Below are 16197 nucleotides of genomic sequence, written 5' to 3' on the forward strand. Positions count from 1 at the left end.
AAACGCACCATGAAACGCCGTTCTAAAGCTCTATGAACTTCTGCAGTTTCGCCTGTAACTGGATGAAACTGAGCGGTCGGATGGGATTTGTGAGGGCGTGTGATTTGACTAACATCCCGTAATGGCCGGACACTTTTAGAGGAGTTGCAGACACTGACATGCTATTTGCCTAGGTTTTTTTTTCCTTCAGTTTTCCCCCTTTTTCTCCCCAATTGTATCTGGCCAATTACCCCCGCTCTTTTTGAGCCGTCCCGGTCGCTGCTCCACCCCCTCTGCCAATCCGGGGGACTCCCACACCGACCAGAGGAGGCGCTAGTGCAGCGACCAGGACACATACCCACATCCGACTTCCCACACGCAGACACGGGCCAATTGTGTCTGTAGGGATGCCCGCCCAAGCCGGAGGTAACAAGGGGATTCGACCTGGCGATCCCTTGTTGGTAGGCAATGGAATAGCCCACTACGCCACCAGGACGCCCTTGCCTAGCTTTTTTTAGTGTACGCCCGCGAGTACATGGTGACGTCACTAAAATATTATTGTATCTGTCAGGAAAAGAAAACACTCTTAAAAACACAAAAATAAAACGTCTTGATGCATGCTCCAGGTAAGGAAATCCCAGAAAGTTGAATCAGCTCATTTGGACACAACGTTTAGTGGGAGAAACGAAAACAAAACCGTTTTTTGGTGACCTTCTAGAATATAATACTTAGATAGACGTGAATAAAGTGTTGGTAAAAAAGGTAACAAGAATGCAAATGTATTTTTATTTCATGGGACATTTAAAGGGACAATATGTATGTTTATCTGCTTAAACAAACAATTAGATAAAAAGAACACGTCCACGGGAGCTGTATGAATATGCTAATTATAGTATTATTCCTCCACCCCCCACCCCCCCGCAAAAAAAACTATTTATTTTCATGTTTTATAAAAAAAAAATTGATGGTCCTACAATCTGTTATGTGGTGGTCTGAATTCGAACACAACAGCAGGTCCCAAGTGGGAATGTATGCCCGAGCAGCCAATTAAACTGTGATCCATCCAAAGTAAGAAATTTCCTGATTTGGTGCATAGGGCCATACATTTAATTGGCTGCTAAGGCGTACATTCCCACTTGGGACCTGCTGCTGTGTTCGATTTCAGACCACCACACAACAGATTTTGTGGCCATCTAGAGGTCAAAGCGGCATTGGCGAAGAAGTTAGCAGCACAGGCTTGCAACAGAAAGGTTGTCGGCTTGAGTCTGGAGAATAATGAGTGAACGAGTGAATGTCCTTGAGCAAGATGCCTGACCTGCAAACTGGTCCAGTGGAGCCGCAGCAGGGATGTGTTTTGTGTTGATTCAAAGTGTTTGTTGCATTGAGAGATGGGCTGGAATGATATGTACCTTTTGCTTTGTCATACCTCTGTTTTAATATTCAGAGTCACTAGATAAGAAAATGGTTAAACTATACTACTATATTGTTAAAGTTCACCATTCTTCCTCCTCTTTCTCTCTGGGTCTGTCTGTCCCCCTCTGTCCCTCTTCAGGTACAGCAGATTGACAGAAGCCCCACCATGCCTGTGGCTTCCACCAGAACAGATCCTGGTGAGCCTGTTTGGCCTTCGTTGTTCAACTCTAACCATTGTTATGTTTCTTCTATATTACCTTTTCACTCACAAATGCTATGATGAAACTTGCAATGATCACTGTTTTGTTATTATTATTTCATCCCCCTTTCACCTCATACACTAACATACCAAATCAAATTCCTTGTATGTTCTCGAACTGCTTGGCAATAAATATGATTATGATCCTGATTCTGATTCTGATGTGACACATCCACATTGGGATGAAACGATTCTCATAAAGCCCCACCACCACTGGGGAAGATTTAGATTTCCACATGCATCTTCTGATACACATGGAGTCTTTTCACCTGTCAGCTTCAGGTTTCTCTGGGGGAGCTTAACATGGCTATTGTCCCCAGATCCACCCCCGCTGCTGCACAGGCACCCAACCAACTGTAGAAGTCACTGGGTGCAATGGTGGGACACATTGTGCTCCCTGTTTAAATGCAAAACTTCAGTGTTGGGACGCTAGTATATCAGTCCACTTCGTTTAGTCACTTCTTTTTTAGCAGAAGTTTCTATAATGGTAAGGTACTTGATTAGAACATCATGTTTTTGCTCATAAATTCAACCATTTGTAGCAATGATGCGATTTGTAGAGTAGCTGAAGCGATTTTGTAGACCAGCTCTAGGTCAATCACAATATTTTATATACCTCAGCTACTCTGGAATACAATTTCAGAGATATGAATGTAGACAGTTTTTTTTTAATTATATCTCTGTTTTTTTTTTAAGTTCACTTGACGCAGCTGTTGCTGCTGCAAAAAAAAAAAGTTAGGCAGAAATCCAAAAACCTCAGCTGTCATCCGGTAGGATTCATGATCATGAAGCTCAAGTTCAGACACACACGACCTCCCCTGACAATTAACCAGTTCTGCCTACTCAGGACCATTTCCCATAAAGATGAGCTGCTTCAAAGCTGCTGAAACTCTTTTACCAGAATCTGACAATGTTTCTGGAAGACACCGGTGCCTAAAACACACTTGACTTAGTCCTGTTTCTTCGATGGCATGCTTTGTTGCTATGAATGTTAGTTTTGGTTTTTTTAATTTATGTAACCCCTTTTTCACTGGCGGGCAACGCCAAGCACATTTAAATAAGACAAAAGCCTAATGCTACCAGTTACTAAAGTGTTACAATACAAATCAATAGCGCAACAGGAGCCTGAGTTCTCAGCGGTGGAATGGTGAGCTGGATGAACCTCCTGTGTACTAGTAGGCTAGTGCCACTAATGACAATATTAGTGATAATTGATAATAGAAATAATTAACCAAGCTAATAATCAATTTAGTAGTGCGGTGCCTCCACTGTGAAAATACTACACTTACCTAAGGCTAGTGAATGGTGTATCTTCCCAGAATTAAACAAACATGTGGTTAATGCAGATCTTATAACCCTGCTGTGTACTGAATTACTGTACAAGCTTATTACCAGCACTCTAAAAGTAACCTAGGCTTTGCGTAAGCGGAAAATGAGTTGTCAATACACCCGAAATATAATTAATAATAATAGGATTTATTTGATAATAATGAGAGAGAGAGAGAGAGAGAGAGAGAGAGAGAGAGAGAGAGAGAGAGAGAGAGAGAGAGAGAGAGAGAGAGAGAGAGAGAGAGTACCACACGAGTGTAGTATTGTTGATTAAATAAACATTAATTGAAATTACACAGGGTGTGACAACCGGTCACAATAAACAGGAAGAAAGTATCAAAAGAACACAAAAATACCCAGCGCTTTCCGTTGGGGCCCGTTGGTGCACATAAAGCAGCTCTCTGAGCGGAGGGCAAGGCAGCCACCGCTACGATGCCCAGGCGACGAGATAAAAGTGTGTGTGTGTGTCAGTATAAATGAAATTTTTGAGTTACTCACAACCCATCGCTCCCTCCACCGGGAGGCTGTGTGCAGCTCAGACGATGGAAGGCGTAGTGCTAGCCTTGCAGCTGGCAGGTGTCGGCTCCCCGGTAGCAGCCTCCACCCGCAAGATGGCCACAGGTTGCAATGTTCAAACAACCCTGGCGAAGATAGTGGTCCTCCGGTGGGCCCAGCGCCAGAGAGCAGATGAAGCGAGTCCTCTTTGGACAGCAAACAGGTCCCAGGAATGGAGCAGAGCGGCTCCCCTAGTTAGATCACTGTCCAGCGCAGCCCGATGACTTCTGGCTAGCCTCCACAACTCTAGTCGGCTAACACACTAGCACTGGATGCTAAATCCACTTAGCTAGCTAGCAGCGACACTGGCTATGGGGCATAAACAAAATAATCGGCATACTAAAACAAACCCCACCAGCAAGCGTACGACCGTGGGCCAATCGCAACACTCCTGGCTTCAAATGTGGGCCTAGTACACGGGCTGTGTATAAAGTCTCCGCGAAACGGGTACTTAGATGGAGCAGCAGAAAAATGGCCCTCTCTCCTCGTCGTACTCGCTCGGACTGCCTAACTCCTCCCTTTCCGTGAGGAGATCGACCGTTGCGAACCTCATGATTTCGCGGGCATAACAACTCCACACCACATCATTGGCTAATAACAACATTCAAATAAAAATACAAAGAGCAAATACATTCCATTGGTTTACATGTTTAGAAACTTATAAGAACATAGGAAATGTTTAAGACACAAAGCATACTGGTAAATGAAGTACCACAAAGTATGTACAGTAGATTTTAGAGGTCCTTACATTTAACTTTTATTTAGACAGGTAAATTCATTTAGACATGTGGTCTCATTCTCAAGAAAGACCTGGTCAAGATGACAATAGCAATACAACACAAAGTTACAGACAGACAGGACATTCAATACAGAGACAAAATAGAACACAGATCTTAAAAGTGATAACTGTAAAAGGGCCAAAATGGTAGTCAGATTTTAAATAAAAAGAGAGCCACTTTATTTTGTCATTGTAGGTTACAACGAAGTTGTAGGTTACTATGAATATGTTCTCTGCATTTAGGATGGGTTAAATAGGAGCCTTGGTCAGGGACACAGACAGGAGTATTAATCCTCAGATGCATGTCTTTTTGAAATACTATGTACAAGAGCAAATCCCCACAGACACTTTCTCTAGATTTCATAAAAGTAGTTTAAAATCCCCCAGGGGAATCATGCTGGACACATTCAGTTCCCGCTGTAGCGTGTTCCAGGTTGAGGGGGCAGAGTAGGAGAAGGCCTTTTACCAAGTTCTGTACAGACTGAGGGGATGGAGAGATTGAGGTAGCCCTGGGAGCATAGACAATAGCAGCACTGTTTACGTGACGTGCACGTGGATAAATAAGTGGGCAGCAGTCCAAGGATGGATTTAGAAATGAAGTTATACAAGTGCAAAGTTCTGTGCATGGATAATGATTACCAGTTAACTAAAGAATACAGGGTACAATAGTGTGTGAGGGGTTTACAACCGGCTGTGAATCTCAGAGCTTCGTGATAGACAGTGTCCAGCAGATGAAGAGAGTGAGCTGAGGCGTTCATGTACAAAGTGTACCCATAGTCTAGTAGAGGCAAGAAAGTGGCAGCAGCCGTTTCCTAGTATTAAAGGAAAAACAGGATTTGTTCCTAAAAAAGAAGCCCAATTTTAATTTCAATATCCTTAAAAGATTATCGATATGAAATTTAAAAGAAAGGCTATCATAGATTGTGATACCTAAATATTTGTAGGTGGTCAAAATCTCAATAGGGGTACCTTGTATAGACATGATGCAAGGAAGAACAGCTGTTACAATCTTTTTTTATTTCATTTTATTTTTTTAGAAAAGAACATGGCCTTGGTTTTTGTCTGTATTTAACCCTAGTCTGAGATGGAACAGGTGCGACTGAATAGCATCAAATGCAGACTGCAGATGTTCAAATGCCAGAGCAACAGGGCTAGTACAACAATATACAATAGTGTCATTGGCATAAAGATGTACAGAAGCATCAATATTTTGACTCACATAACTTACATAAATAGTGAAAGGGTGGGTCCTAAAACTGAACCTTGTCGCACACCGTTGGTGACATTAAGAAAGCTAGAGGAAAGACTATTGACCTGTACACATTGCTTATGGTTAGAGAGGTTATTTGAGAACCAACCAACAGCTTTGTCTGACAGGCCTATATATAGCTGATAATCTCTGGCACAAAATGCCATGATCAACGCTTTCAAATGCCTTGTACAAATCAATAAAAAGGGCAGTACAATAATTCTTGGCATCCAAGGCTCCCACAATATCATTTACTACTTTCATGGCAGTGGTTACTGTACTATGCTGCTTCCTGAAACCAGACTGGTGAGGAGATATAATGCTGTTCAAGCACATGTATTCCTTGATCTGGTCATTCACCAGCCTTTCAATGATCTTAGCTAAAATAGAGAGCTTGGAAATGGGTCTATTCAACACCATGGGATACAAGGGGAGAACATAGGTAGTTTTCCAAACATCAGGAATGAAATTGTTTTGTATAGATGGATAAAACAACATGCAGCACTAGTTCAGCTATAATATCTGCAACCAGGTGTAGGAAGTAAGGGGGGAGATTGTAAAGGCCTGCTGATTTTCTAGGGTCTAGGGCTAGGTCCTTTAAGCCATTACAAACCTCCCATACAGCGAAGTAGGTGAAGGAGAAAGTGTGGATATTGGAGGCATGACTGGCAGGGCAGAGGGAAGTGGATGATTTGCCATCAAATAATGGGCCAAATGAAGAGCTGGAGACTATAAAATGTTTGTTGAAACAATCAAGCATCTCAGATTTATTTGACACAGGGATGGGGTCAACAGTAATATTGGGAGGCAACTCTGAAGAGCGAGAGTCGGCAAAGAGAGATTTTATAGTTTGCCAAAATCTGTCTGTGGTCTATGACAAGTAGTAATCTCTTTTGGCTTTTTTGATGGAAGCAGTGCAGCGACTATGTAGTTGGCAGAAATGTAGCCAGTCATCCTCAGAGCCAGACTTCCTCACATCAGCCCAAAGCTGATTCCTCTTGTGTAAGAGGCCTGCCAGTTCAGAGGTGAACCAGGGGCTATCACGACCCTTAACCCTGAACCAGCGAATAGGGGCATGTTTTTTCATAAAATAACTGAAGCTGTCATGAAAATATTTCCAAGCAAGGTCAACATCACCAATCTATAATATATACCAGGATGATTTCCTTAAAATGTAATTGAGATAAGAGCTGCATTGAAGAGGATAATGTGTCAATGGTAGCTGTCGTGTATGAAACACTAATAATGTTCTAAGCTGTTTAAGCAGATAACTGGAAAGTGCACACGGCAGACTTATGACAGTAACATAGTATATTTATTATTACACTGTAACAACCTAGCTATCCAGAGTAGAGCGGAGTACCAAGAGGACGCCCTGGTGGCGATTCTGCCTTATATACTATTCAGGAACAACCAATAGATTACCTCCACCTTATTCAGTACCAATCACATTAATCTGTGTATATTCAAAACTAATAAAACCACACTGGTTAATATTCTGTGTTGGGAACACCACAGTAGCAGAATGGGGCCTATAGTAACCAACAACAGTTAAATACAGACCACCAGACAAATCAATACTTAGAACTAAGATTTCAAACTGCTTAGCAGATTTGGAGAACATGACCTGTGCAGCAAGACTGGATGCAACATATATTACCATGCCAATGCCTTTCCTGGGATGCTCATAAATATTGAAGCCATCAATTGCTACATCTTTATCCAGTATATGTTGGAGAGCCATGTCTCAGAAGCAACAATTAAATCAGCCCATGTCGACTCAACCCAAATTCACAGCATATCCATTTTAGAGAGCAAACTGCAACTGTATGATATGCAACCCTGACATATTCCTAAAATCTGCCGGCAAGTTACATATAGTGGAGGAACCAGGATTAGGCTGAATACCAGACAGCAGTAAAGCCTAACAATTAAGTATTTCTGCTTAATTTTACTGTAATCCGGTCACTTCAAGGGTTAGTATTTTGGTATAAGGCACCAAAGAAAAAGCACCAGGAAAGCAATAGATCTCCAGAACCCAAAGGCAGTAATGCGAGGCAATTCGAACAATATTCTAGTGCGACAACCATCCATTATGTCCATGGGTCAGTGAGGATGTCACACCACTTGTGGTGACCAGCCGCAGTCGTAAGGAGTCTGGGTTTCTGATAGCATAGCCACTAAGACTCCATGCCACAACAAGGCAGAGAATCAGGGGAAAAACATCATGGCAGTAGCCAGAGGGAAAGATCCACTTAGCAGGTCCAGTTAGCAGTTAGCCTCCGTGCTAACTAACTCGTGGCAAAGGCCACAGTGGCAGGAGCTAACTTAAATGATCCAATCTGTCAGTGTAGTAACTTATTAGTTTAGTAACTTCCCCTTGTCTTTGGGTCAAACATGACTCTAAGACAATCTTAGTACCCTAGTGGTGTACAGCTTTTATGGAAATATGAACTTAAACAATGTTTCACTTGTTCTAATGTTGGGGTCACTCTAGGAAAAGTCATCACATTTCAGATTGAAAAAAGATCATGTAGAGTCTTTTCTCTGCTGTTAAACACTATTATGGCGCATTTTGAGCCGGAAGACAACAGAAGGGCTAAATCTACAAAGACACAATGTAACTCCTTCTGGCCTTCTCTATACTTTTCGATCAACATTCTCAAAGCAAACATCACACCTGTAGTGCTCTTTCGTGGCATGAAACCATACTGCTGCTCACTAATCGTCACCTCTCCTCTTAACCCAGCTTCTATTACTCGTTCCCATATCTTCATGCTGTGGCTGATCAACTTTATACCTTTGTAGTTGCTACAGTTCTGCACATCGCCCTTATTCTTGAAAATCGGTACCAGTATGCTTCTTCTAAACTCCTCAGGCATCATCTTACTTTCCAAGGTTGTGTTAAACAATCTTAGACAACTGTGTTAAACAATGTTAGAGAAGATACCAATTACTGCATATAAGAAATGAATGAGCAACCTGGTGCAGGAGGAGTTCGACAGACGTGCTGTCTTAGATGTACACCCAACGTATTGAATCAGAAGAGAAAAAGTTCAACCTCCCAGGTCGTGTCTCCATTCATATGAGCCCTCACCCTTGCAAACATGGACTCCTTAGGTGATGCAAAATTACTCAAATTACTCTGCTGAAATGGCTACAAGCTTCAAACGCTTCATGATTCCCATAGTGAGAGACGATTGGTATTACTCTGGCTGGATATGCTGCACAGAAACTGATATGCTGCCCCCGTCAGTACTAAATCTCAGCCCTTTCCCCTTATAAATGGCACATTCCCATTTTATTTCTCATATTAGTGTTATGGGGTAATGATGAGAAGATGCTTGATGATGCTTTCTATTGTGACCAAACTGTCAGTGTTTGTACTCACCTCCACTTTTGTTGGGTTTTCCTGCTATGACGGCTTCCATTACATAGAATGCGGAGATGTGAAAAGAGAGTTAACAGGACAAATATTAACTTTTCCTCATGGAAAAAAAAATTAACACTGAAGACATTTTCTTTTATCTATTTAATTATTGTTTTAAAATCAGCTTCAGCAAAGATGCCATGGAATTTCTTCATAAGACAAGCGTCTGGCAATGGTCACCTTTAGATCTTTGGTCTGGATGGTCTTTTTGTGTGTGTGTGTGTGTGTGTGTGTGTGTGTGTGTGTGTGTGTGTGTGTGTGTGTGTGTGTGTGTGTGTGTGTGTGTGTGTGTGTGTGTGTGTGTGTGTGTATAGCTGTTCCCCAGGTGCTGGACACAATGAGTGACAGCACAACCAGTTCTACTACGGCCAATGACCTGGATCTCATCTACCTTAAAGGAATCATGGAGAGCCCTGTGGTAAGACACACACACACACACACACACACACACACACACACACACACACACACACACACACACACACACACACACACACACACACACACACACATACACACACACACACACAGTCACCGGCTTTGCTGATGTACACAGGACAGCTGAAAGCAAAGTCTGTATCTTGTAAACAACGACCTGTCTGTCTCTGCTTAACACGCAGACAGCCATAATTATGAAACATAAACACACAGACACAAAGTTGCCGGTACAAACACATATTTAATGAGACTAGGGAACCTCCTCTCCCCCAGAGGACACCAGAGCCTTGCTGTAAGAGGGATTAACAGGTATACATAGATACATACATAGACAGATCTGCTGTCAGTCTCTGTCAGTCTAGCACACAGCTGCAGAGAAACATGCATTACAGAGAAGTTTACAATCCTCACACCTGCTTTAGCTGAAAGATCAGACGCACAAACACACTTACACAAATGCACTTTTTCACCCTCTCCGTTCTATCTATCTCAATATCTGCACAGTAGACGTAGTTTTCTCCCATCCTTGCGTAGTTTTCTGTGGACTGCGAGTGTAAGCCAAGACTTTTTGTGTATGTATGTGTGTCTGTGTGTGTGTGTGTGTCTGTGTGTGTGTGTGTGTGTGTGTGTGTGTGTGAGAGAGAGAGAGAGAGAGAGAGAGAGAGAGAGAGAGAGAGAGAGAGAGAGAGAGAGAGAGAGAGAGAGAGAGAGAGAGAGAGAGAGAGAGAGAGAGAGAGAGAGAGAGAGAGAGAGAGAAATATGGGTCAATGCATGACAGATGAGGTGGAGACAGAGGTGCACTTTGTCCTTAAATGTGAAAATTTTGAAAAACAGCGACGGGCTTTTGTCCAGGAGCTGGAACGTGTGATTCCAGAGTAGCAGGAAATGGATGACGCAGGTAAGCTGCGGGTGGTCCTGGGAGGGGGGCCAGCGGTGAGCATTGCAGCAAGATTTATATTTTCCTGCCACAACCTGAGAGACAGTGGGTGACGGCACCTATTGCTATTGTTGTTTTTTGATATCATAATCATTGTTGTTGTTGCTGTTATTATAATCATTGTTGTGTTGTGCTGTTTTTTTACATGCTTTGTGTGTACAAAAACGTATGTCATGCCAATAAAGCAAATATTGAATTGAATTGAATTGAATTGAGAGAGTGTAGAGAGTTTGTGTGTGAGAGAGCTAGAGAGAGTAGTGTGTGTGTGTGTGTGTGTGTGTGTGTGTGTGTGTGTGTGTGTGTGTGTGTGTGTGTGTGTGTGTGTGAGAGCGCAAGAGAGTAGGGTGTGTGTGAGCGAGAGAAAGGGCGAGACAGAGTGTAGAGAGAGTGTTTATGTGTGTGTAGAGAGAGAGCGAGTGTGTGTTTGTGAGAGAGTGTGTGTGTGTTTGTGTGAGAGAGAGAGAGTGTGAGTGTGTGTGTGTGTGCGTGTGTGTGTCAGAAAGAGAGAGAGAGAGCGAGAGAGAGAGAGAGAGCGAGGGTGTAAGCAAAAAGGATTTAAAGAGGTGGTAGTTTCCCCTTTTTATCATACTACTCTATCATTATGCTTCGACACATGTGCATGTCTGTGTATGTTTGACAACTGTGTATATTTTGTGTTTGTTTGTGTGGTCATATGTGTGTTGTGTGCGTCAGGAGCCGGAGCAGAGCCCGGTAGAGCCTCGTTTGTCGGCGGTGAGGGACAACAACATGGAGCTCCTGCAGGAGATCCTCAGAGACCTGGACCCCTTCACACACCGCTCCGACACCGCAGCCGAGCTTGCCCGCATACTCACACAGCCTCACTTCCAGGTGCTCAAAATGCAATACACATACACACCCAGTGCACAGCCACAGTTTCTGCACAAATGTTGGGCGAATATTAAGCACATTTTTTTCCAAAAAGGCAAAAAAACAAAAACAAAGGTTACAATATCCCCATGCGCATGAGAGACACGTGACAAGACATTTGGCAAAAAAGATTCAGGAGAAAAAAGCGCTGAACATTTTTATGAGCATCAGGCTAATGGTCCCATCAGCCTAGTTTCATGCAAATTATGAACTTACCTTGAACGACTGTTGTCATTTGAAATATTTCCTAATAAACATAAATTAAGTCTTGAATCAACGATCAAAAATAATTTTTCCACGTTGTCTAATTAATACAAATGAATGCAGATGTGCACATGCACATAATGCTGCAGAACAACATTTGCACCCACACGTGGAGACGGCAAGAGCCTCACTTTTTCACATGCCTATGCACACATGCATTCAAGCACCCACGTGAAATTTAGGCCACAGTCAAATTTGAAGTTATGTTTAATCCCACATTATTCTGCTCATATTAGAACGACCGGGATTTCACTCCTACCAAAAATGACCATGGGCGGTCAAAATGACCGCCGGTTTTTAAACTCTATATTCTGTCAAGATAAATACTCAACTGAAATATTAATGCATTGCATATGTTAATATGTCTGTTAGGAAACGACTGACACCAAAACTAATATTTTAACAACTATAATACTATTTTTAAACAATTTAAACTTCAGAGAGACATGGCCGAACTTGAATAGCAAAATTCAAAAAGTGAAAATATTACCTGAAAAACAAAACGGAAAACACATATTGCTAATCTAACAAACGTAACAAGGCCTATAAAACGTGAAATGTAAAAAAAAAATAACTGAAAATAAATATTGAAAGAGTCCCAAACAACGACCGGAAGGTAAAAACTAGACCACCCATGGCCTTTTCAAACAATTTAAAATGGCCGCTGTCCAACGCCTGTAAATACAGCAACGCCTCGGTGGTAGTCGTGGTGCGTCTGAAACGGCGTCTGTAACCGGACATGTTGGCCATGATCAAAAATCAAGTTTAGACTATTACTCGGCACTGGAGGGCGCTAGTGTGTTTCTAGGACAGATCGATGAACTTCGCGCAGGAAATGACGCGACTAATGTCATAAATAGTGACGTGACGCGCAAATTACGCGCGGTCATTTTGACCGCTCATGGTCGTTTTAGGTAGATCTTAACCTAACTTTTTTTGTGTGCAGTTGATCTAAAACTCATTTTAATGCAAATATATGCACGTTTAGGAGCATTCGGGGAGTGGTAGGTCTGTATTTTTTTTTTCGCACAAAGTTATTAAACTTTAATAATCCAAAACCGTCAAAATGACGGCCTTGGTCGTTCTACTGTTAAATCATCACAAAATATATCTGGCTTGGTGTGAATTTACAAAAGATAAGTGCCTAGTAAGCTTTGTTGAACAAAACAGAAATATCTGATAGTTTTTTTCTTCACACACCGTAAAAAAAAAATCATTTGGGGGAGGGGGGGTGGAGATTTCTTTTTATTTCAGCTGTTCATTCAATCGTCTGCATTTCTTCTGATTGGTTCCTCAGTCTCTACTGGAGACGCATGATTCGGTAGCGTCCCAGGCGTGCGACAGTCCGCCTGCCAGCCCATGTGACTTTGTGGATCATGACCAGTGTGACAGCCACACGCTTAGCCTGCCCCCTCCACCTGAAGCTATACGCATGGTGGGTGTACGCAAGGTGGCAGGGGAGCATCTGGTAAGAACCACTCACACACAAACACACGCACACACGCGTGAGATGACGTTCTGTTATCTGCAAAGCCTCTGTGGAACAGCAGCTTCCTTTAAAACCAGACGTAACGTCTTCTTTCTCTTGGAAGGTTGAATGAGTTTTACCTTTGTGTGCCTGCATGCTTGGGTTTATGTGTGTCCGTGCAGTAACATGAATGCATGTGTGGCTTTGGGCGTATGAGTGCATGTTTCAGGGACTTTCAGGGAGGTGTTGTTTCTCTGTAACGTGTTCAAGTCTATTTCACCTGTGTTAAATGTGATAGGTATCTTTATTTTATGGCATACTTTTATTTTTTGTACGCCTTTTGCAAGGTTTAAAACTATATTTAGCTTGCTTGTGAAAAAACAGGCTGCATGTTAAAAAAAATTCTTGACTTAAATTAAAGTTCTTTGTAAAAGTGCATATTTTTGCACATTAAAATTTGCCCCCCCCCCCCTCCCACTAAGAAAATGTGGAGCGTTGGTCTAGTTTGCCCCTATCCCTAGCAGGTCGTGTAGGTCTGGTAAAGATGGTCATCTTACCTAAGTTCTTGTATCTCTTCTACCACATTCCAGTTCTCCTCAAGAAAAAGTTTTTTGCTGGATAAACTCATTTCTTCTTTCATTTGGAGTAATGGGCCCAGCCGTATTAGGAAGGCTGTATTACAGCTCCCAAAAAATATGGGGGGTCTTCACTCCTCAGCTTCACACGATACAACTGGACTTGTCTACTGCTACTTTCGGCTGCTCCCGTTGGGGGTCACCACAGTGGATCATCCATTTCCATTTCCACTGGGGTTGTAATTTTCAGAAAATTCTGTACTGGCTGCATAATCCAGATGATGAATCTCCTATTTGCACCCGTATATGGGACCCCTTTTCATAGTGCTCTGTTAATTGCTCCCAATTGCTACTACTCATTGCCTTCAGTAGAAATTCAGTAGTTACACAGTCAGTAAAATCTGGGCCCAGTTCAGCAAACATTTTGGTTTGCACAGGCCCTCTACTCACGCTCCAGTTTTTAATAATTGCACATTGGACCTTCACTGACAGACTATACATTCCATATTTGGTTTAACAGTGGCATTAAGACTATTGATGATGTTTATAGTAATGGTATATTCATGTCTTCTGCTGAACTCTCCACTCGGGTTCGCCTACCCAACTCCTACATGTTTCGTTTTTTGTTTGTTTTTTTTCTTCCAAATCAGGCATTTTGTACAAAGACAGTTCCCTCACTTCCCCAATCGCCCCCCTGAGTCACCAATGGATACCTTTTTAACTCTGGATCCACAGCAGAAACACATCATCTCTACTATTTACAGCCTTATTGACTCACTAAACTCAGGCCTTCTGGACCAGACCAAAAACTCCTGGGAGATAGACCTACATAGGTATTGGGCTACCAGAAGATAGGTGGAATCACATTCTTAATCTTGTCCACTCATCCTCAATTTGTGCCAGGCATGGCCTGCTACAATTAAAGATTCTGCTTAGAATCCATTACACCAATGCTAGGTTAGCAAAGATGTATACCCCAACATCAGTGATGCTTGTAATGGGTGTAAACACTCACCCACTAACCTTATACATATGTTTTGGTCCTGTCCCAGGCTACTAGACTACTGGACAAAAAATATCTGAAACTCTGCGGGGTGCTTACAGCATGATCATTGATCCTAACCCACTTAGATCAATTTGGCATTCCACCCCAAGTAAACATTCCTGTACCATTGCAAAAGGTCCTGGCTTTCACAACTTTACTGGCCCGCCGTCTCACTCTTTTAAAGTGAAAACATATTTCACCTCCCTCCCACTCATGAGGTTCTACAATGTATCGAGATTGTAAAAACCAGATTCTCCCTTAAAGGCTCCTTGAGATCCTTTAATAAAACATGGAGACCCTTCTTGGACAATATAAATAATTTGACAGTTCTGACCCTGAGGATAGCTGAGCTCCCTGTTTTCCTCTCCCCTTCCCTCATCCCCTCCTTTCTTCATTTTTTATTCCATTTTCTATTTGATTTATTTATTTATTTTACATGTATTTATGTATGTATGTATGTATGTATGTATGTATGTATGTATGTATGTATGTATGTATGTATGTATGTATGTGTGTGTGTGTGTGTGTGTGTGTGTGTGTGTGTGTGTGTATATATATCTTTGTTAAAAGAAACACTCAACTGTGAGAAAAGTGCTCAACAAATAAGGAACAAAACATGGCTGATTGCTTATGGCATGAAACAGGCTTGTACTGTCTCATAAAGAATTTACTTGACTCACTGGATTTTATATATATATACACATACACTACCGTTCAAAAGTTTGGGATCACCCAAACATTTCGTGTTTTCCATGAAAAGTCACACTTATTCACCACCATATGTTGTGAAATGAATAGAAAATAGAGTCAAGACATTGACAAGGTTAGAAATAATGATTTGTATTTGAAATAAGATTTTTTTTACATCAAACTTTGCTTTCGTCAAAGAATCCTCCATTTGCAGCAATTACAGCATTGCAGACCTTTGGCATTCTAGCTGTTAATTTGTTGAGGTAATCTGGAGAAATTGCACCCCACGCTTCCAGAAGCAGCTCCCACAAGTTGGATTGGTTGGATGGGCACTTCTTTGAGCAGATTGAGTTTCTGGAGCATCACATTTGTGGGGTCAATTAAACACTCAAAATGGCCAGAAAAAGAGAACTTTCATCTGAAACTCGACAGTCTATTCTTGTTCTTAGAAATGAAGGCTATTCCATGCGAGAAATTGCTAAGAAATTGAAGATTTCCTACACCGGTGTGTACTACTCCCTTCAGAGGACAGCACAAACAGGCTCTAACAGGTACTATTTAATGAAGATGCCAGTTGGGGACCTGTGAGGCGTCTGTTTCTCAAACTAGAGACTCTAATGTACTTATCTTCTTGCTCAGTTGTGCAACGCGGCCTCCCACTTCTTTTTCTACTCTGGTTAGAGCCTGTTTGTGCTGTCCTCTGAAGGGAGTAGTACACACCGGTGTAGGTAATCTTCAATTTCTTAGCAATTTCTCGCATGGAATAGCCGTCATTTCTAAGAACAAGAATAGACTGTCGAGTTTCAGATGAAAGTTCTCTTTTTCTGGCCATTTTGAGCGTTTAATTGACCCCACAAATGTGATGCTCCAGAAACTCAATCTGCTCAAAGAAGTGCCCAT

At 42.0% G+C, this 16197-nt stretch overlaps 1 protein-coding gene across 1 annotated transcript in view; it reads left to right on the forward strand.

Moving 5' to 3' along the window:
* Nucleotides 1-16197, forward strand: part of mpp2a (MAGUK p55 scaffold protein 2a) — a 38987-nt gene that overhangs the window by 9168 nt on the left and 13622 nt on the right. Inside the window, exons 2-5 of the mRNA XM_056287947.1 lie at nucleotides 1532-1589; nucleotides 9307-9410; nucleotides 11061-11216; nucleotides 12817-12987. Of these exons, the coding sequence (XP_056143922.1) occupies nucleotides 1559-1589; nucleotides 9307-9410; nucleotides 11061-11216; nucleotides 12817-12987 (462 nt within the window). The 5' untranslated portion in view covers nucleotides 1532-1558. The remainder of the gene's footprint in view (nucleotides 1-1531; nucleotides 1590-9306; nucleotides 9411-11060; nucleotides 11217-12816; nucleotides 12988-16197) is intronic.

Source organism: Lampris incognitus, chromosome 10 (assembly GCF_029633865.1).
Source record: "Lampris incognitus isolate fLamInc1 chromosome 10, fLamInc1.hap2, whole genome shotgun sequence".
Classification (NCBI taxonomy): Eukaryota; Metazoa; Chordata; class Actinopteri; order Lampriformes; family Lampridae; genus Lampris; species Lampris incognitus.